At 41.4% G+C, this 21,887-nt stretch overlaps 6 protein-coding genes across 11 annotated transcripts; 3 read left to right on the top strand and 3 right to left on the bottom strand.

Annotated features, from left to right (window-relative positions):
- Positions 1 to 2,585: 2,585 nt before the first annotated feature.
- Positions 2,586 to 4,202, top strand: LOC6648879 (alanyl-tRNA editing protein Aarsd1-B). The gene is made up of 3 exons (XM_002071715.4): positions 2,586 to 2,679; positions 2,751 to 3,526; positions 3,649 to 4,202. Exons 1-3 carry the CDS (start codon positions 2,641 to 2,643, stop codon positions 4,130 to 4,132), a joined length of 1,299 nt encoding a protein of 432 aa, XP_002071751.1. The 5' UTR covers positions 2,586 to 2,640; the 3' UTR covers positions 4,133 to 4,202.
- Positions 4,188 to 5,034, bottom strand: LOC6648878 (mitochondrial import inner membrane translocase subunit Tim29). The gene is made up of 2 exons (XM_002071714.4): positions 4,977 to 5,034; positions 4,188 to 4,910 (listed from the first exon to the last, which is right to left on the bottom strand). Exon 2 carries the CDS (start codon positions 4,892 to 4,894, stop codon positions 4,319 to 4,321), a length of 576 nt encoding a protein of 191 aa, XP_002071750.1. The 5' UTR covers positions 4,895 to 4,910; positions 4,977 to 5,034; the 3' UTR covers positions 4,188 to 4,318.
- Positions 5,035 to 5,095: 61 nt separating this feature from the next.
- Positions 5,096 to 6,106, top strand: LOC6648877 (ATP synthase subunit delta, mitochondrial). Its single transcript, XM_002071713.4, has 4 exons — positions 5,096 to 5,193; positions 5,348 to 5,562; positions 5,630 to 5,841; positions 5,925 to 6,106. Exons 2-4 carry the CDS (start codon positions 5,355 to 5,357, stop codon positions 5,985 to 5,987), a joined length of 483 nt encoding a protein of 160 aa, XP_002071749.1. The 5' UTR covers positions 5,096 to 5,193; positions 5,348 to 5,354; the 3' UTR covers positions 5,988 to 6,106.
- Positions 6,107 to 6,924: 818 nt separating this feature from the next.
- On the bottom strand, positions 6,925 to 8,663 carry LOC6648876 (skin secretory protein xP2). Its single transcript, XM_002071712.4, has 3 exons — positions 8,477 to 8,663; positions 8,319 to 8,406; positions 6,925 to 8,267 (listed from the first exon to the last, which is right to left on the bottom strand). Exons 1-3 carry the CDS (start codon positions 8,480 to 8,482, stop codon positions 7,120 to 7,122), a joined length of 1,242 nt encoding a protein of 413 aa, XP_002071748.1. The 5' UTR covers positions 8,483 to 8,663; the 3' UTR covers positions 6,925 to 7,119.
- Positions 8,664 to 10,489: 1,826 nt separating this feature from the next.
- LOC6649051 lies at positions 10,490 to 15,123 on the bottom strand. Its single transcript, XM_002071711.3, has 3 exons — positions 15,043 to 15,123; positions 10,904 to 11,416; positions 10,490 to 10,840 (listed from the first exon to the last, which is right to left on the bottom strand). Exons 2-3 carry the CDS (start codon positions 10,907 to 10,909, stop codon positions 10,532 to 10,534), a joined length of 315 nt encoding a protein of 104 aa, XP_002071747.1. The 5' UTR covers positions 10,910 to 11,416; positions 15,043 to 15,123; the 3' UTR covers positions 10,490 to 10,531.
- On the top strand, positions 12,189 to 21,185 carry LOC6649050 (ral GTPase-activating protein subunit beta). Of its 6 annotated transcripts, none has more exons than XM_047011405.1 (15): positions 12,192 to 12,739; positions 12,803 to 13,022; positions 13,219 to 13,617; positions 13,682 to 13,942; positions 14,099 to 14,725; positions 15,707 to 15,865; positions 16,006 to 16,149; positions 16,456 to 17,011; positions 17,084 to 17,325; positions 17,493 to 17,663; positions 17,840 to 17,980; positions 18,599 to 19,207; positions 19,275 to 19,861; positions 19,939 to 20,825; positions 20,895 to 21,185. In XM_047011405.1, the coding sequence occupies exons 1-15, from the start codon at positions 12,548 to 12,550 to the stop codon at positions 21,007 to 21,009; spliced, it is 5,310 nt and encodes a 1,769-aa protein (XP_046867361.1). In that variant the 5' UTR covers positions 12,192 to 12,547; the 3' UTR covers positions 21,010 to 21,185. The 6 variants fall into 6 exon arrangements, with proteins under 6 accessions (XP_046867362.1, XP_046867361.1, XP_046867360.1 ...); XM_047011404.1 differs by having other exon boundaries at positions 17,493 to 17,678; XM_023179544.2 differs by having other exon boundaries at positions 12,193 to 12,739; positions 17,493 to 17,678; positions 18,653 to 19,207.
- Positions 21,186 to 21,887: the final 702 nt, after the last annotated feature.

Below are 21,887 nucleotides of genomic sequence, written 5' to 3'. Positions count from 1 at the left end.
TTAATAGATGCAATTCCTTACGCTTTCTTTGAGCTTATATACCGCCATTGAAAAGGGCAATCCGTGCGTGAGAGACAGAGAGAGGGGGCGTGTGGGGAACTTTAAGAATATTCGCACGTGTCGTAAGGGTATGAAGGAATCTGTAGGTATTTGGCCCCGCGAGCCTTTGACTTTTGATTAGTTGTCAGCGCGCTTCATATATAAATTCAATTGGAGGGACACCACACGCAACACACTTAGACACTTAAGAACAACAAAAAACAACGCTAGTGTCCTGACGTCCTGACGTAATGTCTGCGATGCTTTGCTAAAGGACGTTGGCAGTTAACTGTTGAGCCGACCTCCATGACGAACGGTACTGGCCCGATGAACCAGAAGAGGAAGAATTCCAATCTCTTGTCTCGCTTTTTTGAGGCGCAGACGCAGCTTCAAACATATGAAGAAGGCCCATGATACAGAGGGAGATGGCTAACAAACTTTGTGGGTGCTCCTTTACACATACATATTTACATACATAAGTGTATATGTATATATATCATTTGCCTGTGTGGTCGTGTGTTTGTGTTTGCTTGTGTCTCTATGGATAGAGAGGTCAGGGGCAGTGAATGAATGTGTAAACAGAGTGGACAAAGCAATGTGCAGAATAAACACAGATAGACGCTCGCAATCATAATGGTGGAAAAACAGCTGGAGGCCAAAACATGGTTAAATCTATGCGAAATTGGGTCGACTTTTCTGTAGCATATATTACACAATCACCTTGCGAGGATAGTAGCCTTTTCATCTTAACAAAGAGTTGTTAACAAAAATGCAAGATTTTTTACATGAATTAAATAGAAATATTCCATTAATCTTTAAGAAACCAACTTTTCTTTTCCAGAAGTAAACTAAATGAACAAAATATAAGAAATTTAAGGACATTCGAATATATTTTCATATCAAGTAACAAATAGATGTGGGTCAAGTTCAAATAATTTTAAATACAGTTTAAAATTTGCGCCCACATTGATACATACTTCATAGTCGATATTTATCGGAATTAAGGGCCACGTAATAGTATATGTGTAAGAAAGAGATATCAATATGGCGGGCGAATATTAGTTTGGCTCGGCGAATATTACTACGGTCGCGAATATCAGGTATAGCAATATATGTTTATAAAATAATTGGCCAGCAATTGTATGAGGTGGATTTGTGGACTAGTGAGTGGGTGGGCATGGGCTTATTGTTGTCATGGTGGCATCTCCATTCTAGGCTCTTAGATACACACATATTATAACTTTTTTTCTCTCTTCTTTTGTCCCCAACTTTTTCTTTTTCAATGCAATTAACAATTGTTTGCTTTGTTGAATGCCTTTCAAAAACGCAAGCACTTTTCCCAGTTAATAGATGCAATTCCTTACGCTTTCTTTGAGCTTATATAACCGCCATTGAAAAGGGCCAATCCGTGCGTGAGAGACAGAGAGAGGGGGGCGTGTGGGGGAACTTTAAGAATATTCGCACGTGTCGTAAGGGTATGAAGGAATCTGTAGGTATTTGGCCCCCGCGAGCCTTTTGACTTTTGGATTAGTTGTCAGCGCCGCTTCATATATAAATTCAATTGGAGGGACACCACACGCAAACACACTTAGACACTTAAGAACAACAAAAAACAACGCTAGTGTCCTGACGTCCTGACGTAATGTCTGCGATGCTTTGCTAAAGGACGTTGGCAGTTAACTGTTGAGCCGACCTCCATGACGAACGGTACTGGCCCGATGAACCAGAAGAGGAAGAATTCCAATCTCTTGTCTCGCTTTTTTGAGGCGCAGACGCAGCTTCAAACATATGAAGAAGGCCCATGATACAGAGGGAGATGGCTAACAAACTTTGTGGGTGCTCCTTTACACATACATATTTACATACATAAGTGTATATGTATATATATCATTTGCCTGTGTGGTCGTGTGTTTGTGTTTGCTTGTGTCTCTATGGATAGAGAGGTCAGGGCAGTGAATGAATGTGTAAACAGAGTGGACAAAGCAATGTGCAGAATAAACACAGATAGACGCTCGCAATCATAATGGTGGAAAAACAGCTGGAGGCCAAAACATGGTTAAATCTATGCGAAATTGGGTCGACTTTTCTGTAGCATATATTACACAATCACCTTGCGAGGATAGTAGCCTTTTCATCTTAACAAAGAGTTGTTAACAAAAATGCAAGATTTTTTACATGAATTAAATAGAAATATTCCATTAATCTTTAAGAAACCAACTTTTCTTTTCCAGAAGTAAACTAAATGAACAAAATATAAGAAATTTAAGGACATTCGAATATATTTTCATATCAAGTAACAAATAGATGTGGGTCAAGTTCAAATAATTTTAAATACAGTTTAAAATTTGCGCCCACATTGATACATACTTCATAGTCGATATTTATCGGAATTAAGGGCCACGTAATAGTATATGTGTAAGAAAGAGATATCAATATGGCGGGCGAATATTCAGTTGGCTCGGCGAATATTCACTACGGCTCGGCGAATACTCAGATAAGCATATGTTTGTAGAAAAGAGATAGCAATATAATATTGTTGTCATAAATAAATAACTTGCATCAGCCACAATTTTGACATTGGGGAATCCGGCTAAATGCAACATGGTCTTTAAATGTCAGGAAGATAGCTTCTTAAAGCAGGCAAGATTCTGGAATTTTCTTCACAATCTTATATAATATAATATAAAGGTTATCCTTTCTGTGTCTTGCAGTTCAAGTCAACGATCGTATCCTGTGAGAATGCTAATCTGGACTGGGTAACAGAGGATAAAGGTGAAACAACAAAGCGTCAACTCAAAGGCTTTAATGTGGTATGCGAGGATACCATACTATTCCCGGAGGGCGGTGGACAGCCATGTGACTACGGCTCTCTTGGCGGGCACCCGGTGAGAAATGTTGTACGGAATGGTACCCAGGCGGTGCACTTTGTGGAATCGCCAGAAAGCTTTGAGGAGGGAACAGAAGTTGAACAAGTTTTGAACTGGGAGCGCCGACTGGACCACATGCAGCAGCATTCGGGGCAACATTTGATTTCGGCGTTGTTTGACAGTGAATTCAAATATGAGACCACATCTTGGTGGCTAGGCACTAGCACCTGCTATGTGCAATTAAAAACACCTCATTTGATAAGCCGTGAGTCATTGGACCTTATCGAACAAAAGTGCAACAATTTGATACGCGAGGGTCGCGAAGTGACAGTTCATCTAATAGATCCCGAAAAGGAATATGATTTTCAGGGTGCTCGTGCTCCACGCGGCCTGCCCAAGGATCATGTGGGTCTCGCACGTGTGGTGAACATTGAGGGAGTCGAGGGCAATATGTGCTGTGGCACACATGTCACAAATATCTCCCAGCTGCAGGCCATCAAGATCCTGTATTGCGAGAAGGTGAAAACCAATGTATTGGTTCACTTTGTGGTTGGAGAGCGAGTATTACGAAAATTGGCAGAAGTCTTTCAACGTGAACAGCAAATTACAGCGGCTATCAAGTACGTACATATATTTGTATATACATTCGTATAATGGACAAAGAAGGTTCTCGAATGTTCTATCTACTTACATTTTGCAAATATAAACCTTATCTTTATATATGTACCTTAATATTTTACAGAGGTGGCCCCCAACAGCACTTGGATTTACTGCAGAAGTTACAGCAAAATGTTAAAATGACGCGCAAATGTTTCCAGCAATTGCTCAAGGACTTCGCACATGCAGAGGCAGATCGCCTAGAGGATTTGCCAAAAGCACAGCGCCCCAAATACTTTGCTCTCCATCGTCGCGATGGCATCGAGGTGGATTTCATTAATGCGTTCCTTTCGCATGCACCCGAAGAGATTTTCTATTTTCTAACCGTCTCCGAAGGTGTGGCTGCTGGCAGCCAGGCCAAGGGCCACCTAGTACTGCGTGGCAATCCTGAAGTGGTTGAGAAATTAGGTCCTCAATTTCTTGAATTACTTGAAGGCAAGGGCAATGGCAAGGATGGTAAGTTTCAGGGCAAGATCAATAATCTGAGTAAACTAGACGATTGCATGCAGCTGCTCGAGGGTCATTTTAAGCCCAAAAAAGCTATTCCCGAGGCGGCAAGTGCCTCTTAATAACCAAAGAACATGTAAATACCGAAAAACAAATAATATCTATGTAAATACACTATTTTTCAAACGGTAATTTCGATTTCATTTGTCTTCATTTGTACTACAATGAAAGTCTCTTAATTAAAATGCTATAACAAAACCAATGTCCGCTGCAGCTGCACCAACTATGTCAACCCACATGGACAGTGATCACAGATAATTGATGTCGTAGTTTCGCATTTTCCATCGCAGTCGCCAGAATTCATTCCAGAAGCCTACATCTATGACGCGTTCATGGAAATTTAACCAGCTCACTGTCGTGTATTCACATATAGCTGGATAAGTGCAGTCGTCTTCGTCATAGAGATCAACCCAAAGCAGTGTGAAAGCTCCCAGCGATAGCAGTCGCAATTTCTTCTGATTGATGGCTCTTTCCAGGGTCACTAGATACTGCGAAGCTTCCGGATTCTGTCGTTCCGTTGGGACTGTGATCATGCGATTCGAATTACGACGAAGGATTGTCATAAAAGCCTCATGATCGGGATTATTTTCCACTGCCTTGTACAGCAAAGTAATTCCTGTGGCGTAGGCTAAGGCCTTTTTGGGTTTAGCATATGACTCCTTCACTACTCCAATGGTTACCTCGGAATAGTCGCGCACCAGGCCGTGCCAGTAGTTTACCCACTTCTCCACAACGGTACCCTTAAAGCGTTCCGGCAAAACGAATTTCTCGGCCACACTTTGACGCAGTGCCGCCACACGATGCCCAACATTAAGCAAACGCATTGCCGGTTTTTAATTTCTGTAATCAATTTAAAATTTTCAAAAAAAATTATTATAACGAAAGACAAATTACGAAAAACCTTACCTTCAGCTGTTCAGTATGAGTGTGACCGCATCTTTCCAGTTTGACAACCCGATATTCGATTAAAAAATACAGTGTTAAAAATACTGTGATTTTCAACACTAACTGGCAGCGAGCCACCGATGTTCAACACTGGTGGAAACTGGACGAGTTTTTTTTTCAGCGACAAATAATTCTGTAGAATTTTTTTCCTTTCGCCGCAGTTCAAAACAGAATAAAGGTAATTTGTGAAAATAAATGTTATTGTAGGCGATTATTGGGTGAATTGGCAACAGCGTCATTCGAAATCAGTGCGAAACTTGCTGGCCGCCTAACCTACAAAGTTACATAATTTGGCAAATGTTATTAACTCCTGCGTTTTGTCCATTCTCCAGAAGCAAAATGTCGATCGTGAAGAATGCTCGCCTGTTGGCCACTCGTGGCGCCCGCCTGGCCCAGAACCAATCTCGTCGCAACTACTCCGATGAGATGAAGCTGACCTTTGCTGCTGCCAACAAGACCTTCTACGATGCCGCTGTGGTGCGCCAAATTGACGTGCCCTCATTCAGTGGAGCTTTCGGCATCCTGGCCAAGCATGTGCCCACATTGGGTGAGTTGTTGATAGAAAATCTCAACTAATTTAACTTACGAAACTTAATGCCTTTTCATTCTTTTAGCTGTGCTGAAGCCCGGAGTTGTGCAGGTTGTGGAAAATGACGGCAAGCTCACCAAATACTTTGTATCCAGCGGTTCCGTCACTGTCAATGAGGATTCCTCTGTCCAAGTGCTGGCCGAAGAGGCACACAATGTGGCAGACATTGATGTTAATGAGGCCCGACAGCTTCTTTCCAAATACCAGTCCCAGCTGAGTTCTGCCGGTGACGACAAGGTAATGTCTAATAATACCCATACGTTTCCACTTCCCCCGCCCAGCGTTAATTGAATATTTGGTAACTTTCCTTGTTCCCACAGGCCAAGGCGGAGGCTGCCATCGCCGTTGAAGTTGCTGAGGCACTGGTCAAAGCTGCCGAATAGACATAAAACAAACAAAAAAAAAACAACATAAAAATAAAATGCAAATGAATGAAACATAACTAAATCGAACCCCAATATCGTGTGTTATGAAACAATAAAAACAAAAAGAAAACTTAAAAGCGAATAAATAATATCGTCATAATCATCTGATGAGATATATATAAAGCTACATCGCCACACCAACAGCAACAACAGCATATTAAAGACACACAGATGTATGCATAACTCAAATTTATTGATAACCATTTTTTTTTTTCTTTTTTTGCCTCATTTATTAATCGCGTGTTTAAACATGTGTAAGCCGCATCAAAAAACAGAAACAAAAAAGAAAAATGAAACGAAATGGAAAGACACCGCAAAACAATTTAATGTATTCAAATAGAAATGCTTAATTTCACGCCTGTGTGCCGCAAACAAATAACCATCAATCGAAATCTTCGTCGTTGTTTATGCAATTCTCGATGAACTTGAGAAATTTTGGAAAATAACATGTTTTCTATGGGGTCTCAATTGCTTTTGGACCAGTGTACTCCAATTGGAGAATTTAATAAGATGGTTTCTAATAGGAATTATATACTAACTTGGATAGTTCTTATAGAGAGGACAGTAAAATATTATTGTCAAAAATGTCAGTGTATGTATGTATGTGTGAGTGTTGAGTAAGAACCACCTAATCGGTATGAGATGGAACAAGACAAATGATAGCGAGTGAAAGGGAAGGTGATATAATCCGCTCGGCTTTATCCCTGTGTTGCCGAAGTCCTCACGAAGTTTTTTCCAGAGCTTTCAATGCATCTCGATGTTAGACGGTCCTGGATTTTGTATTCTTTATATTTCTCTTGCATCCAAGTCTGTGTCCTTGATGGTAAAGCAAGATCTCTCCTCTCTGCTGATCTGTTTAATCAGGGAATACTTAATGATGCAGTAAGTCAAGCGGTTTTTTCGTTTAATAGTATGTTTTATTTTGTTTATTTTCTATTTTTAAATGCAAAAAAAATAAAGGATAAAAAAAATATGAAATAACTTATGGGAAGAGTGTAGGGAAAAGTGTCGATAGAATAGAAATATATAGGAAGGTCGGAGGTCTTCAGTGTGTATGAGTGTATGGGTGGTGGGTGTGTGGGCAGTCTTCTTAGTACTGAGGAGGTCCGTATGCCGGGGCGGGCACATGACCTACGGGCAAGGGAGCCTCCTCGATGACAGGTGCAGCTGGGGCAAAGATTGGGGCTGGTGCGGGGTGTGGCACACTCAAGACTGGGGCGGGAGCAGGAGCATACACTGGTGCTGGAGCAGGAGCAGAATATACTGGACCTGGTGCAGGAGCGGGGGCAGCATAAACTGGAGCTGGTGCGGGTGCAGAGTAAACTGGAGCTGGAGCGGGAGCAGAGTAAACTGGAGCTGGAGCGGGAGCAGAGTAAACTGGGGCTGGTGCGGGAGCAGAGTAAACTGGAGCTGGTGCAGGAGCAGAGTAAACTGGGGCTGGTGCGGGAGCAGAGTAAACTGGAGCTGGAGCAGGAGCAGAGTAAACTGGAGCTGGTGCAGGAGCAGCATAGACTGGTGCGGGGGCAGGAGCAGCATAAACTGGTGCGGGAGCTGGAATGTCTTGAACAGGTGGCAAATATGATGCAACTGGTGCTGCAACGGGTCCCTCAATAGGAGCGGCATAGGACTGGCCAACAGCGGCCGAATGCTCATGGATCACACGCACCACCTTGGCAGGGCCGCTCAGAATGGAACCACCACCGCCCACGCTGAGACCGGCATCGTGGTTTTCATGCACAACCTTAATGACCTGGGCGGGTCCCGAGGAAAAACCAGAGCCGCCGCCAATGAATCCGCCGCCGCTTGATCCACCCTGCTGATGAACCACCTTGATGATTTGTGGGGCAGCAGATTCACCTACAGAATGACCACCGCCGTACACTGGTGCGGATTCCTGCAATACTTTGATGACCTTAACTGAAGCAGGTGGACCATACACAGGAGCTGGAGGCCCATAGACAGGAGCGGGTCCGGCATAAAGAGGAGCAGGAGCGGAAACACTGCTACTGCCACCGGAAATAACCTTGACCTTATAAATTTGTGGAGATGGCTCATAGCTGTAACCGCCAGCATAACCGCCACCACCATAGCTGCTGCCAACCGAACCGCCTTGCTGATGGATGACCTTGACAACTTGTACTGGGCCGCTGCCATGACCGTGGTATGAGCCACCGCCGCCGCCACCACCACCACCACCGGAACTCCATCCACCGCCGCCGCCGCCGCCAGAGCTGCCTCCTCCAATGCTAATTCCTGCCTTGAGGCCTCCACCGCTGCCACCACCACCACCACCGCCGCCGCCACCACCACCGCCTCCCAAGAGACCCAGGAAACCGGCATTAGCCACAGCAAACAAGGCGCACAAACACACGAAAACCTGTAAACAGATCGTTGACCATTTAGAACATTTGGATCCAGGAGGAGCAATCATCCTCTTGCTTCATTACCTTCATTTTTCCTATTAATCCACTTAGGGTTTTGGTTTTGGGTTGACAAGATTCCTAACACTCCTCAAGCTCAACTGATGCCTAACTATGGGCGACTTCTCGCTTTTATACCCAACTGTTGCACCATGTAATGATCAACCTGATCAACCATTGTCATCATCAACGCAACGACAATCATAATCATCATCATCTCATCACGATCATGATGATGATGCTGGACCAAAACAAAAGCATTTCATTAACATTTCCAGCCCTAACCCAAGACACAAATTGCTGCCCAAGCCCAAGCTCGAGGCCGGTCTCTAGTCTTTAGTTCGCTTTCGTTTTCATCAACATCGAATATCCAAATCGAACCGCACCCTAGAGGTTCTTCATTTCCATTTCTCGAATTTCGATTTCTTCTTCTCTCCATTTCCAGTTTCGTTTCCAGCGTTGCCACACATTGCATTTCCGAAATTCCAAAAATTAGCATGAAAATGCTGCTGATAGCATAAGCATAAGCATAAGGTGTCTTCATCTCTCTGTCGATCTCCATCGGCATCTCCATTTCCATCTCTGTCGCATCATATGTATGTATCTCCCCCCGTGTCCATTTGCATACACACATACATACATACATACATAGTTCGTGCATAGCTCGGCCTCTTAATCGGCGGCGGCGGCTAGCTGTCTGCCCACGAGACAAGCCCGAATCGAACCCAAATCCAAGCGCAATCATTTCAAGGTGAATCGGAATCTCGTTTTATTTAAAAAAAAAAAACAAAAAAACTCTTCATTTTGATTTTTTGTCAACCTTTTTTTTATCCATAATTTTTTTTTATTTTAGGGGGGGTTATGCAAGTTATTGTCTATCATAAAAACGGCATCGGCATCAACTGAAGCGCGTTCGCTAATGTGTGTGGTAAATTGGCCCTTGAGGGTCAATTGGAGTGGGTAACATGAAATCAAAGACAGTCAGCAAGTGTGGGAAATGGTAAAGATCTAATACAAGCTTTGGAGAAAATGCCAAATCCTAATGATGCAGGTGGAACAAAACAAGTTACCTGCCATAAGGAAGATGTTACACCAAATCTATCTCTCATCCTCTTAGTTTTCTTTCCTTACTTTTACTTTCTGGCTATGCCTTTAGGGCAATGTTTTAGTCTCAAGAATTCTTCTTAGAGACTATTTGATATATGTCCATTCTCCGTCTATATTGGATAATATAGCATATCAATATCTGTTAAGATATGAAAAAGATTCGACATCGGAGCGAAAACTATCAGGAATCCTTTTCTAAGACACAAGCATGTATCAATATTTGGAAAGTATTCAAAATATTATGACTTAATGATCGTTCTAAAAACTGATCAAACCTCAATATTTAATGATAGTTTGTATATAAAATGCAAAAAATAATCTTAATTAATATTTAGAAGTTTAATAAGTGAAAAAAATAATTGATCATTCCAATTCGTATAATTAGAAACTTGAAGACTTAATCTTTAATGATAATTTACATTACACACACACGAAGTTCTCCCAAGCAACAAATAAAATTTAATTATATGATCAATTATTTTTAACAATATTCTTCAAGACGTTATATTTTGCTACAAATTTTCTTATTAATTTATATTTTTATATTGGCCACTAGGAAAATCGCAGGTTTGATTGATTCCCCCTTCCTTTTTTCATCCTTTTCATCTGGCCTAAGTAAACATATCAATTAATCCTTATCCTTAATCCGCATATGATCAGATAGGCTATAATAGTCTATGTTTTAGAAATTTATAAATATATTGACAGTTTTGATTATCTTGTAGTAGTTGGCAACAATATTGATTCTTTAATCCTTTTGAAACAACACATGACTTTCCCTTAAGTGGTTATCCTGGTCCAGCTGTAAGAAAGATGAACTAACATCCTAGGAAATGCTGTAAAACTGATTAAATTATTCATGAGGATTTAGTTTTTCTTTACCAAAATTTATTTTTTACAACAGCAAAAAAAAAAAAATGTATTAAGCGTTAATCACGGTTGTCAAATGTTCTCAGACTTAGTACTCTGAATGATTTACTTCTGCTTAAGGAAGCCACCGTAGGCCAAAGGAGTATCATAGATTGATCCATGACCGAGACGGACAACCGAAGAGCCAACAACTGGAACCAGAGTGCGACGCACGGCTAAGGGCTGGACAACTTGAACAGATTCAACAACGGGCACATGACGGACAACTGGAACGTGACGGACCACTGGAATATGACGAACCACCGGCACTGTGGCAATAGAGGCAACTGGAGCCACATAGGCAGCACCACCATGGATGACACTGCTCTGAGCTAGAGCCAGACAGGCAGCAATCAGTAGGCAGACAATGAAGAACTAGAGATTAAAGATTCGATTAGTTTTGTATGTATATCCTGGTGGGTGATTTATCCGACTCACCTTCATGTTGATTTGATTGGTTTGTTGGTTGGTGGTTGGTTAAATGATTTCTGTTGACTTTATTGGCCATGCCAAGACTATTTATATACTAACATTCCAAGAGAATCTAGTCGTCTATAATTCGAAAGTAGATCAATAAAACTGGCCCCAGAACTGGCAAAGGCGACTAAACAATTTCTTAAGCTTTTCAAACGTATGTAGATTCTCCATATGTATGTTTGGGCATTATTATTGATATTAGCCTTATAATGTTTTTGTTAAATTAAACAATGCAAAAAGACAATCACAATCACTGCCGGGGACCCATAAGTTATTCATTTAAAAAGCAACATCATAATCAAACACCTTTTCGATTTGGATTTTCACAAAAGCCGGTAGAACAATGAGAACTTGTTCCTAGTGTCGACGTAATCGTATAATACGTACATATATCTGTGTTTTATAGCAGATGTTTGTACCATTTGATTTAGACAATATACACTGCAAATTTAAGATTCGGTTCGATAAAGAATCCTAATACATAGTAGATAATATTAGTCAATTTCGTAGTTCTTTAGTAGGTATAAATAAACATCAATTCTATGAAAACAACAAAGAAAACCTATCAACAGCTAAAACATTTTGACTTCTTTCTATAGAAGTTTTTGGATTTAGTAGTTGAAAGTAGTAATTAAAATGGGATCTGTAATTGTTTTTGACTTTGAATTTTTCTCTGTGTATCTGACAATCAACTTTAACTATTAACTAGTTGGATTTCCGCCAATCAAATAATTTTTGATTGATTCTATTGAAAAAAACGGCGCCCCTAAGCTAGATTTGTGCGAATTTATTTGTTTATAGCCAAAAAGTGTTTATACAATTCCCATTGTCCATGCTCTTTTTTTTTGTATTTGAAGTAGAAATAGAAAACGATATGCAAATTTATGCTAAACACAAATATTCACTAAAATATGTTTGATTCATAATATTTATTCATATATGCATGTAATCTTGCCATATGCATTTACATTTGGCATTAAATAACCTTACAACGAAACAAAAAGATATGGACAACAACAACAAAAATTAAACCTGATTTTCATTGAGAAAATCATTAAGCGGATTTAGCAAAAACCAGAAGAAGAAGACAGAAAAAAAAAACTGATTATCATAAGAGTTTTCATGGCAATTTCATAAAGTGTTTTACCGTTACCATGTAAAATGCAACACTATGCAACACTCAACTTTCGATCGTTTGCCCACACTGATTGTTGGTAATCGAATGCAAGTATTCGATCAATTTACAGTTACACTAAACAGAACAAGCAATTTGGTTACGAAAATGGCAATAACAAGACGTAAATGAAATAATTATTAAAACCGAATATTGTTTGACACAAATTGATTGCTAACAATTGTAATAATTTCGCCCCCGGCTGAGCCATCGGTTTCCTCTTCCCGCATCCCACAATGACACACCTGATGCCATGCCCAGGCCTATCGAGCTCCAGATGTTGATGTTGACGTCAACAATGTGAAATTTGTATGAGTGCGAAAGAGAAGGCAATCGCAAAATAAGAGTGTGAGAAAAAAGAAAAAGCAAAAAGAGAGAAAACGAAAACGTAAGAGTAAGAGTTAAGAAAAGTGTTAGAGCCAAATCCAGCCATGTATTCCGAGTGGGCCTCATTATCGGCCCAAATAACTGCCAACAGCTGCGGCGCCCAGTGCTTTAGTGTCCTGAACAAATTCCCAGCCTCAGCTGGACGCGAAGTGGTTGTCTCTGTGGTAAAGCAATTGAGCAGTAATCTTGGCATTACTCAGAATGCCGAGCCCAGTCATTTGGTCAAAGATGAAGAGGTTGGTCATCATCCTTATGGTTTTGTTTACATATTGCTAATCAATTGTGTTTAATTCGCACAGGTCAAATGGTGCATGGATGTGATTTGTTTCGGTCTCTCATTGCCTCTGCAGGAAAACGAGACCATTAAGGAGTGTGTGAATGTCTATTGCGAGTGGCTGACGGCACTGCTTCCAAATCCCAAGATTAATGTACCAAAGCCAATATGCGAAGATGCCAATCTATATGCCCGCCAAATAATCAATCATTTCCACAATCTCTTTGTGCCGCGCCAGGGTGAAAGTAAGTATAAGATAACCTGCTGATGCGAATTCCCAAATGCCAAAGCCATATCATTTAGTTAATCCTTGTCTTAAATTTCAAGTCTTGCCATTTTTATACCAAACCACGCTTGGTAAGAGCGCTTGCTGCCAAATGCTTTATCTATCTTAACCAATTCCAGTGGCAACAAATTCGTTAATCTCTGTTTGCATTTCAGGTGCGGATACTATAAAGCGTCAGGCTCTATTATGTCATCGAGTGTTGCGCAAACTCCAATTGATAGCACAGGATTCAACGAAAATGGATCGACAAACGTGGGATACGTTGCTCCTCTTTCTGTTGGCCATCAATGAAATTTTGCTCGCTCCACCCACAGTCAAGGATGATGTGGGCGATCAGCTGTGCGAACGTGTCCTATCTGTACTATTTGAGGTCTGGCTATTGGCTTGTGTGCGTAGTTTTCCCTCGCCTTCAATGTGGAAAACATTACAAGAGTCCTGCACCATGTGGCGTCATCGTGTGGCTTTAGTCGATCAATGGAATCGTGTGAATTTAGCCCTGACAGCACGTCTGCTCGAATTTAGCTATGGTCCAGCATTCCCCCCACTAAAAAATGGTTAGTACATATAATTAATCGATCGATTCAGATGTAAAACTGATATTTCATCTCGAACTGGCAGCTGATGAAGATGGACAACTGATACCGGCTGGCATGTCCAATGATTGTGTGGCCCAGACTTGGTATCGTTTTCTTCGCATGATTGGCAATCCAACGGCCTTGTGTTCGCCACATGTAATTAGCAAATCTCCGCAGTTTGTCCAATGGGCTTTGACCCATGACAAGGGCGCGGAGACTCATCAACATCCCTGTCTACAGATGTTGCCGAAAATCTTTCTTAATGCCATGAAGGGCATTTCCAGCCAAGTAGATGCATTTCTGGGTAAGATTCATATGCGTAGTGTGATATGGTGTGATGATATTTCATTCCTCCCCATCACATGTGTAGGCTAAGATTAGGCTATCTATGTTTATCTCTTTGGCTTTTGTATCTAATCTAAATTGAAAACCGTAAACAACATTTTGCTGGACGAGGCAGGCATTTATAGGCCGCCTCCGCATCAGCAGGAGAACATTGTGACAAATCTGTTGGAAATAAGGCACTCACTAAACGAGGCCACATCCACTACACTGCAGCAATTCATACACTCCACCAGCGTCTCGAATATAGCGCAGCAACAGCAGCAGCAGCAGCAACAACAACAACAACAACAATTATCTCATCATTCGCATCCACATACGCATCATTATCCTCATTTGCATTTACATGGCGCTGGCAGCTTTCTGCGCGACAACTTTATGAGCAATTCGGCTAGTTCGGCTCTTAATGCAATAATGGGTCATCACCATCATCATCAGCAACAGCAGCAGCAGCAGCTACAACCAACTTCTTCACCCACCACTCTTGGCACCAACAACAATATCAACAGCAACAACAACATCAGCCATCACAATTTAGGACAATCTTCAGCATCATCATCAGCTGTGGGCAACACCAGTGCTGGTGGCAGTCATTCGGCTGGAGTAGTCGGCAGTATATCATTCACAACAACCGATGGCATTCCTGTCTCAACTCTGGGCACGGGTCAGGCCACACCCACACCGCCTTTGCAGCGAAGATTGGCAAAAAGTTTCAGTGTGGCCCCAACTCTAACACAGCAGAAGGGTGCGGATTAACAATAGCAAAATCAAAACCAAAAAGACAACACATCACAATTATTATATGTTGAATTAACATTCATTGTTTGTGGCCTAAAAATTATGTGTAGGCCAGGGCAGAAAGTCATACCATACATATGTAGATATTTTTTCTTATCTGTGATGAAATATATGTACATATTTCAATTTCAATTTACTTTAGTTTTTGTCTGAGCTGCTGGCAAACGAACGCCAAATTCTTCTTATAGATTCATTCTGTTAATATGTGTATGTGTAGGTATATAATTTACTTCAGTAGATCAAAATATTATTATGCTAACTTACTTGGTTATTAACTTTCTGCCTTGGTTGAGACAAACTTCGGTTAGCCGATGAAAAAAAGGCATTATTATTCCTTTAATTTAAATTGACTTTGTTTTCTATGTTTTTTTTTTTTTTTTGCCCCTTTAATTTGTCGTGTTATTGTTGTTTGTTGCTTGCCTAAATGATATTGACTTGATCCACATTGCATTGCAAATCCATCCACGATCCATCTGCAGCTGCGCACACGTTTTACATTTAAGTTATTTAATTTTTTCTAGTTTAAGTTTTAGTTTGTAGCTTTAGTTTTAGTGTATTCTTTTCTTTTTTTTTTTCTGTTGGCATGTTGATGATGAGCACAAAGCAAGTGAAATAATCTGTATAATTGCCCCAGCTCGATCACACACATACACACACACGGGCGTAATGGAGTGCGCTGAGAGAGTGTGTGTGTGTGTGAGAGCGAGAGAGGTGGAGAGAGCGGTACCAATCGCATTATACATTGTAATTTATCTATTGTACGCCCACAATTAATGCTACATCGCTGCATGTCTGTGTCTAGTTCTAGTTTGACTTGATAAACTATTTCCCAGCCAGCTCACTAATTTCTCACACTCGTACTCTTCCTCAAACTCTCTCACAAACACACACACACACACACACACACACACGCACATGCTTTCGGCAGGCTTGAGTAAAACTGCGCTTATCGGTAGCCTAACAGGCGGCTCTGTGGTATCTGGTCCCGGCTTTGGCTCTGGCTCTGGTTCCGGTCCCACACCTGCTCCGGCACCGACAACACCAACATCAACGTCGGGTCCGCCCTCGACTAGCAGCAGCATCAATTGTAAGTGTTGTGCCGTCAGCTTTACGTATCTTCTAACTCTCTAACACAGCTGTTGTTTTATTGTTGTTGTTGTTGTAGTTGATTTTTAATGATTTGTATCTGTTCTTTTTTAATTTTTCCCCCTTTCGGCACCCTTCTAGCTCTGCCCCTGCCATCATTGGGAGCTGCTAGTGTGGAGCTAGCAGCGGCTAGACCGAAATGCAATAGCATTCTTCATGTATTCCACGAGTGGCTGTTCGAGGCAGCACACATAGGCGGCGACACTTGGCGCCAGAATCGAAAGAGTAAGTTGTGAAAAGTCTCGAATTCCATCAATAAATTAGAAAACTCCCAAATCGTCAAGTCGATGGAAGAGGATCCATGTAAATCCAAATAATAACAAACGGATCAAATGATGTCTTGTGTTTTGATTGAATTTAAATTAAGATGATTTACATATGTATGCTTAGCCAATTTCCCTCGAATTGATGATATTGATTGAAAAATTGATTTTACGATATTATCGATAAATGCAGCTTTTTCTAAATTATTGCGAAACGCCCCCCGAAAATGTCCACTGCCATCATTCATTTCTCATTCATTTCCCACAGAGCAAGCATGCGAGGCCAGTAAACGACCTTCATCCATGATTATGGAGCATCGAAAGGGTTCGATTTCACTTTCCCAGCCAAACTCATTGAACGATCCCGCTTCACTGCCACCCGCATTGACCATTGATAAATATGAATCCGGACGTGCCGAAGCCATTGGAACATTGTGCAAAATATTTTGTGCCAAAAAGACGGGCGAAGAAATTCTACCCGTCTATTTGGCACGTTTCTACATGGCTCTACAGCAATGCCTAAAGATAACCGAAGCGAAAGAGTGTGACGAAACATTGGCCAGCATTTTATTGCATTCCAGCGATTTATTCCGTTTGGATTTGGATGGCATTAATGTGTTATTGCCCGGTTTCATAGCTGCCCTCGAGATTGTGTTGCCTGACAAGGATCTAAAATTGAAATCTCAACAATCATCGGCAGTTGTCTTCAATCGCACTGAACTACGACGTTCGGCCATAAACATTCTGTTATCCATTATGGTATTACCACTGCACTATCAGGCATTGCCCATTAGGGATTTGGCCAATGGCGAGACTAGCGAAAAGTGAGTGGTAACCAAACAATATATACAATTCTCCCGCAATTGATCAATTGTTCTTATTCTCGTTATCCACAGAATGTTCACATTCATACAGCTTAAATCGCGGCTAATGAACATATTGATGAATGCCCTTCAGGTGGAAACTGATGCTCAGAATACCCACATGTTATTGGGTGGCCTCTTGCTCTGTGTTCAGGATGCGGTAACCTTTGAGGAAACCGAATTGGGTGGTGCATCAGAGCATTTGGCCAACTCAGGTGGCGGTGGCGGTGGCGGCGGGGGTATTCAAAATCATGATACCAACTTGCTAAGCTCGGGTAAGACAAACCCAATTAATAAAAAAACTTTTAATTTTAATTTGTTTATTTTTTTTATTTTCAACTTTTGTTTTTTACATTTCGTTGAATTATTTTCCGTTTGTTCATGACCTTGACTTGTCCAACGAATCAACGAACCAACGAACATACCAATTAACTCTAACCAGCTTGCTCGGAGCGTTCCGCTTCGTTGATCAGCGCTGGCACGGCCAGTTTAGGTGGCCAAACAACGGCCACTGTGGGAGCCGGTTCGAGTTCGCTTAATGCCTCAGCCCATGATTATCCAAGTTTAACCATATCCGATGATATGTCATTGGAATTTGCCCAGGATCTTGAAGGTTTGGCCAGTTATGGTAAAACATTATTTATAGTTTTCGTTTTATTTTTTCGTTAGTTTTGTTTTGCATAAAACATACCTACATATACATATTTACCAAATAGTGTAGTAGGTACTTAGCTGGAACGTTTGCCCTATTATGTTTAATTAACTGATTTTATGACGTTATTTTCCCAGATAATGCACATGCATTGTTTGTTCGTGCCACATATTTGGTATGCCATCGTCTAATATCGTCTTGGAAGACCGATTTGAATGTCTCATTGGCGGCTTTGGAGCTATTATCGGGTTTGGCTCGTCTACATATAAGGGAAACAGGTAAGAAAATTTATTGATATATCATTAATTCGCATCTTTCTGTATCTATTTATCTATCTCTATGTATATTGTGTGCATTCTTCTATTCCTATAAAACAACAAAAATATCTATCCATGACCCACGACACCATTTACCACCTCTCTCACTCTATCTCTCTCTCTCTCTCTGTCTCTCTAACTCTATCGCTCTTTTCTTCTTTTTAATTTTTGCTTACATTTATTATTTTGTTCGTGGGGTTTTTCTGGTTGTTTTGCTGTTTTTTTTTTTTTTGTTTTTACGTGCAGCCAGGAAATTTACAAATGGTAATTGATGGGAATGCTACTAACCTAACTAACATGACTTTCTTCTGTCTTTCTTTTCTTTTTTTATGCTTTTCCGTTTCCCATCCGAACTGAAATTCCAATCATCTCGCTCGCATACTTCCACCATAACCTACCTTACCTACTTACCTGGTTAATTCACCTTTCTTTCTATACCACAAAATATATCTATATAATTTGTATGTATATTTTGCCTTTCACACACACACATGCATATCCCTCCACCCAATGTATATAAACCATACATATACACACACACACACACACACCCACCTCAATTCCCATCCACCAACCTAGACACCTTAGTGAAAATATACGAAGCTAGTCAGAATCTAACGATAATCTCCTCAGACGCTCTAGAGTGTAAGCGGGCCGTAAAATGGATCTGTGACTATATTTGCTATCAATGTTCGAGGCCACCGCCGGCGCATAGTAAGGATTTGCATAGCACCATTGTTGCTGCCTTTCAGTGTACCGCTTCCTGGTTGATGCAACATCCGTATCTGCTCCATGACAAGGATTGCCTTCAAACTGTACTCGAGGTCGTCGAATTGGGCATATCCGGGACAAAGAGTCAAAGTAAGAGTGGAGATATACCCAAATTTAAGGATGAAAAGGAATTGAAACCTGCCTCAATGCGTGTCAGAGATGCTGCCGAGAATCTGTTGACAATTATATTGGAGCAAGTTGGTTATTTTCCCAGTGAATGTGGACCAGAGTCGATTTCATCCCTTTTGGATGAAGTGGCATTGATGAAACATTGCAATTCCATGTCACCGGCAGCGGCAACTAGCACCGAGCAGGCCATTGCCAAGTTTAAGTATTTTGTTACCGAAAACTCTACCATCTTGGCCCTGCTGGAGGAGCCGTTGGGCAACGATCAGGATCCGCAGCCAACAGTGACATGTAAGGCTAAGTTGGATAAATAGTTACACACTTGACTCTAACCATCTCTCTCTATCTCTTTTTTCAGTGCTCATTCGTGGTCCATTTGGGCGACATGCTTGGACCATGCAATTGCGCCATCTGCCACGCAGTAAATCGGGCATTAAATATCATGCCATTAATCCAGGACGACCAATACCCATGAATGATATTAGCCAGCGTCCAGAGTGTGAGCAAAAGAATTTTCCAGATGGTGTGGATAAGGTTCAACCATGTGTGGCCGACTATTCGATACCAACGATTGAACAGATGCGCGAGCGATACGGAACGGCCACTATACGCGAATTGGAGGCCATGTTGGAGAATCAAAGCATCCATGAGAAGCTGGCGTGGGCGGAGGCCGATAATAGTGCTGATAGTTTATCCCATTCACAGGAATGTGTTCCACCGGCCGTGTGCCACGAGTTCCATGCAGCTCGTCTATTCCTCTCGCACTTTGGTTTCCTCAGTTTTGAGACTCGAAATCCCCACAATCCAGCCGAATCATTGGGTACTCCGCCGCAACGTCCATTAATAGTCCTAGACACAAAATCATCGGCGTTTGCATCCGATTTGGATAGGTTGGATAAGTTGAGTGCTCGCACCCATGATACCGTCTATGTGTTCTATGTCAAGGTAATCACATTGAATCACAATCCCTTATCCATATCATAATTTTATTTATATATGTATGTACCTATGTATGTTTTCAGTCGGGTCAAACAAATGCTCAGCAAATCATTGGCAATATGTCGGAGGATCAGAGCCATACCCATAATTCTCACTTTGGCCATATGCTTCAGACATTGGGATGGCCGGTTCAAGTGGCCGAACATTCAGGCTGGACAGGATTTGCTCATAACTCTTGGTCGCTAAAAGGCTCCGCTCATGATGGCGGCGAACAAGCGCAACAATCTTCGAATCTTCCAAACTCATTCGAATCACTTAACTTCAATGGATCACAGCGCGTGCTCTATTGGGCCGATGTTTCCTCTGAAATTGCTTTTGTAGTGCCCACTGTCTGGAATCTAAGATATTATAGCGATACCTCCGATGGGGAGAGCATATCAAGCACTGATCAAATCGTTTGGTCTCGTCACGATACGGCCAATGCGAACGATCTTACAGGTCCAGCTGGAGCAAAGTCAAAGTCACGTAATCTCAGTCTGGAGCTGGACACAGCGGGAGCCAGTAATAACAATAACAACAGGGGCCCCAAAGAACCGGTGGCGCCCACAAGACGCAAGGGTAATGTGATCAAACCCGCTCTTCTTGCACAGGCGCCAGCAAAGATCTTTCTGGTTTGGCTGGAAAGCTATGAGGATCATTTGAATTTCCCATTGGAAGATCTGCTGGCGTACACACGCACCGGCGAAGAGTTGCAATCCCTGCAATTGCCACGTGCCTCCGATTGTCATGTGATATTTGTCCACTCGCTTCTGTCGGGCCTGTTGCGTGTAAAACTCCAGGGTCCCAGTGGTCGCATGAGCTTTGCCACACCTCTGGTTGATGGCATGGTGCTGAGTCGACGCGTAGTCGGTAATCTAGTGCGTCAGACAGCTCTCAACATATCACGGCGCCGGCGATTGGACAACGATAAGTAAGCTTTCTCATTCACCCACAAAATGCATCTCTCAATCTCTCACTAATCGACTTGAATCCATTGCAGCTATCAACCACCTCATGTCCGTCGACGGCTCAAGGTGCAGGACATTGTCCAGAAATACAAAATGGATCTGAGTGAGGCCGAACTGCTGGCACATCTCTTCCAGCGTGCAATCTAGCAATATTAGAATGATTAAAACAAAGTATTAAAACTAACCCACACACACACACACACACACACACCCCCAAGATGAATTTGTCTTATGGTCTGTGTCTGTGTGCCAGAGGCCCGACCAGATCAAAATCAATTCATAATGGCGGAAGATTAGGAATCTTTGGCATTTTATTAACATTTCTAGAACTAAGAAAACTATTTAAATGCAAAATACATTTAAAAAAAGATTAATATTTTTTTTAAAAAAAGAAATTTCAATTGTTGTTCCGTTTTTAATTAATTATGAATATTAATGGTGAGCTTCTTCTCTATGCCTTAGATTCAGAAAGGATAATTGACATCTCGAATAAGCAAAGAGAGATTCAATTGATCTTCTTGTGATACATCTTCATTTTGTAATTTTGTGATTAGGTAAACCAAGAGGCAACCTGACGTCTTGTCCAATATGTATGACGCCATCTACGAATTCCATTGGGCAATCTCATCTCATTAGTCATACAAATACATTTTGTTTAGACATATTTACATATAACTATGTCGATATTTACATATGCATATGTATGTATGTATTTATATGCATGGGAAGAAGAAATGTAGGCAATGCGAAATATCCGAAACCAATTAAGGCCCACATAAACAACAAAACGGACAACAAATTTCACCTTTGACTTGAAACAGTTTCGTTTAGGTTGACGTAATGATGATTCCGTTCCGTTCCGTTTCGAAAACGCCACCGCGCTCTATTCAAGCCGTAGCCCCGAGGGCCGCTGCCAATTCATCCTCTCTTTAATCGAAAGTCGTGACATAATAATGATTTGTTGATTGTTTCTTCATGTTTTTGTTTTGTTGTGTTTTTTTTTGTTTATGAATTGTTTAATAACA

The sequence above is a fragment of the Drosophila willistoni genome (assembly GCF_018902025.1).
Source record: "Drosophila willistoni isolate 14030-0811.24 chromosome XL unlocalized genomic scaffold, UCI_dwil_1.1 Seg141, whole genome shotgun sequence".
NCBI classification, from domain to species: domain Eukaryota; kingdom Metazoa; phylum Arthropoda; class Insecta; order Diptera; family Drosophilidae; genus Drosophila; species Drosophila willistoni.
The sequence above is the reverse complement of the archived record's forward strand: the minus strand, read 5'-3'. Positions and strand labels throughout refer to the sequence as shown.

Bases quoted from the DNA above. Each gene is read 5' to 3' on its own strand.
- LOC6648879 (XM_002071715.4), top strand. From the start codon at position 2,641: ATGGTCTTTAAATGTCAGGAAGATAGCTTCTTAAAGCAG. The intron at 2,680-2,750 runs GCAAGATTCTGG...TGTGTCTTGCAG, and splicing joins AAGATAGCTTCTTAAAGCAG to TTCAAGTCAACGATCGTATC. The intron at 3,527-3,648 runs GTACGTACATAT...AATATTTTACAG, and splicing joins CAAATTACAGCGGCTATCAA to AGGTGGCCCCCAACAGCACT.
- LOC6648878 (XM_002071714.4), bottom strand. From the start codon at position 4,894: ATGCGTTTGCTTAATGTTGGGCATCGTGTGGCGGCACTGCGTCAAAGT.
- LOC6648877 (XM_002071713.4), top strand. From the start codon at position 5,355: ATGTCGATCGTGAAGAATGCTCGCCTGTTGGCCACTCGTGGCGCCCGC. The intron at 5,563-5,629 runs GTGAGTTGTTGA...TCATTCTTTTAG, and splicing joins CAAGCATGTGCCCACATTGG to CTGTGCTGAAGCCCGGAGTT. The intron at 5,842-5,924 runs GTAATGTCTAAT...TTGTTCCCACAG, and splicing joins GTTCTGCCGGTGACGACAAG to GCCAAGGCGGAGGCTGCCAT.
- LOC6648876 (XM_002071712.4), bottom strand. The intron at 8,268-8,318 runs GTGGTGGTGGTG...TTAGCATTGGAG, and splicing joins TGGTGGTGGCGGCGGCGGTG to GAGGCAGCTCTGGCGGCGGC.
- LOC6649050 (XM_047011404.1), top strand. From the start codon at position 12,548: ATGTATTCCGAGTGGGCCTCATTATCGGCCCAAATAACTGCCAACAGC. The intron at 17,326-17,492 runs GTAAGACAAACC...AACTCTAACCAG, and splicing joins TACCAACTTGCTAAGCTCGG to CTTGCTCGGAGCGTTCCGCT. The intron at 19,208-19,274 runs GTAAGGCTAAGT...CTCTTTTTTCAG, and splicing joins TCCGCAGCCAACAGTGACAT to TGCTCATTCGTGGTCCATTT.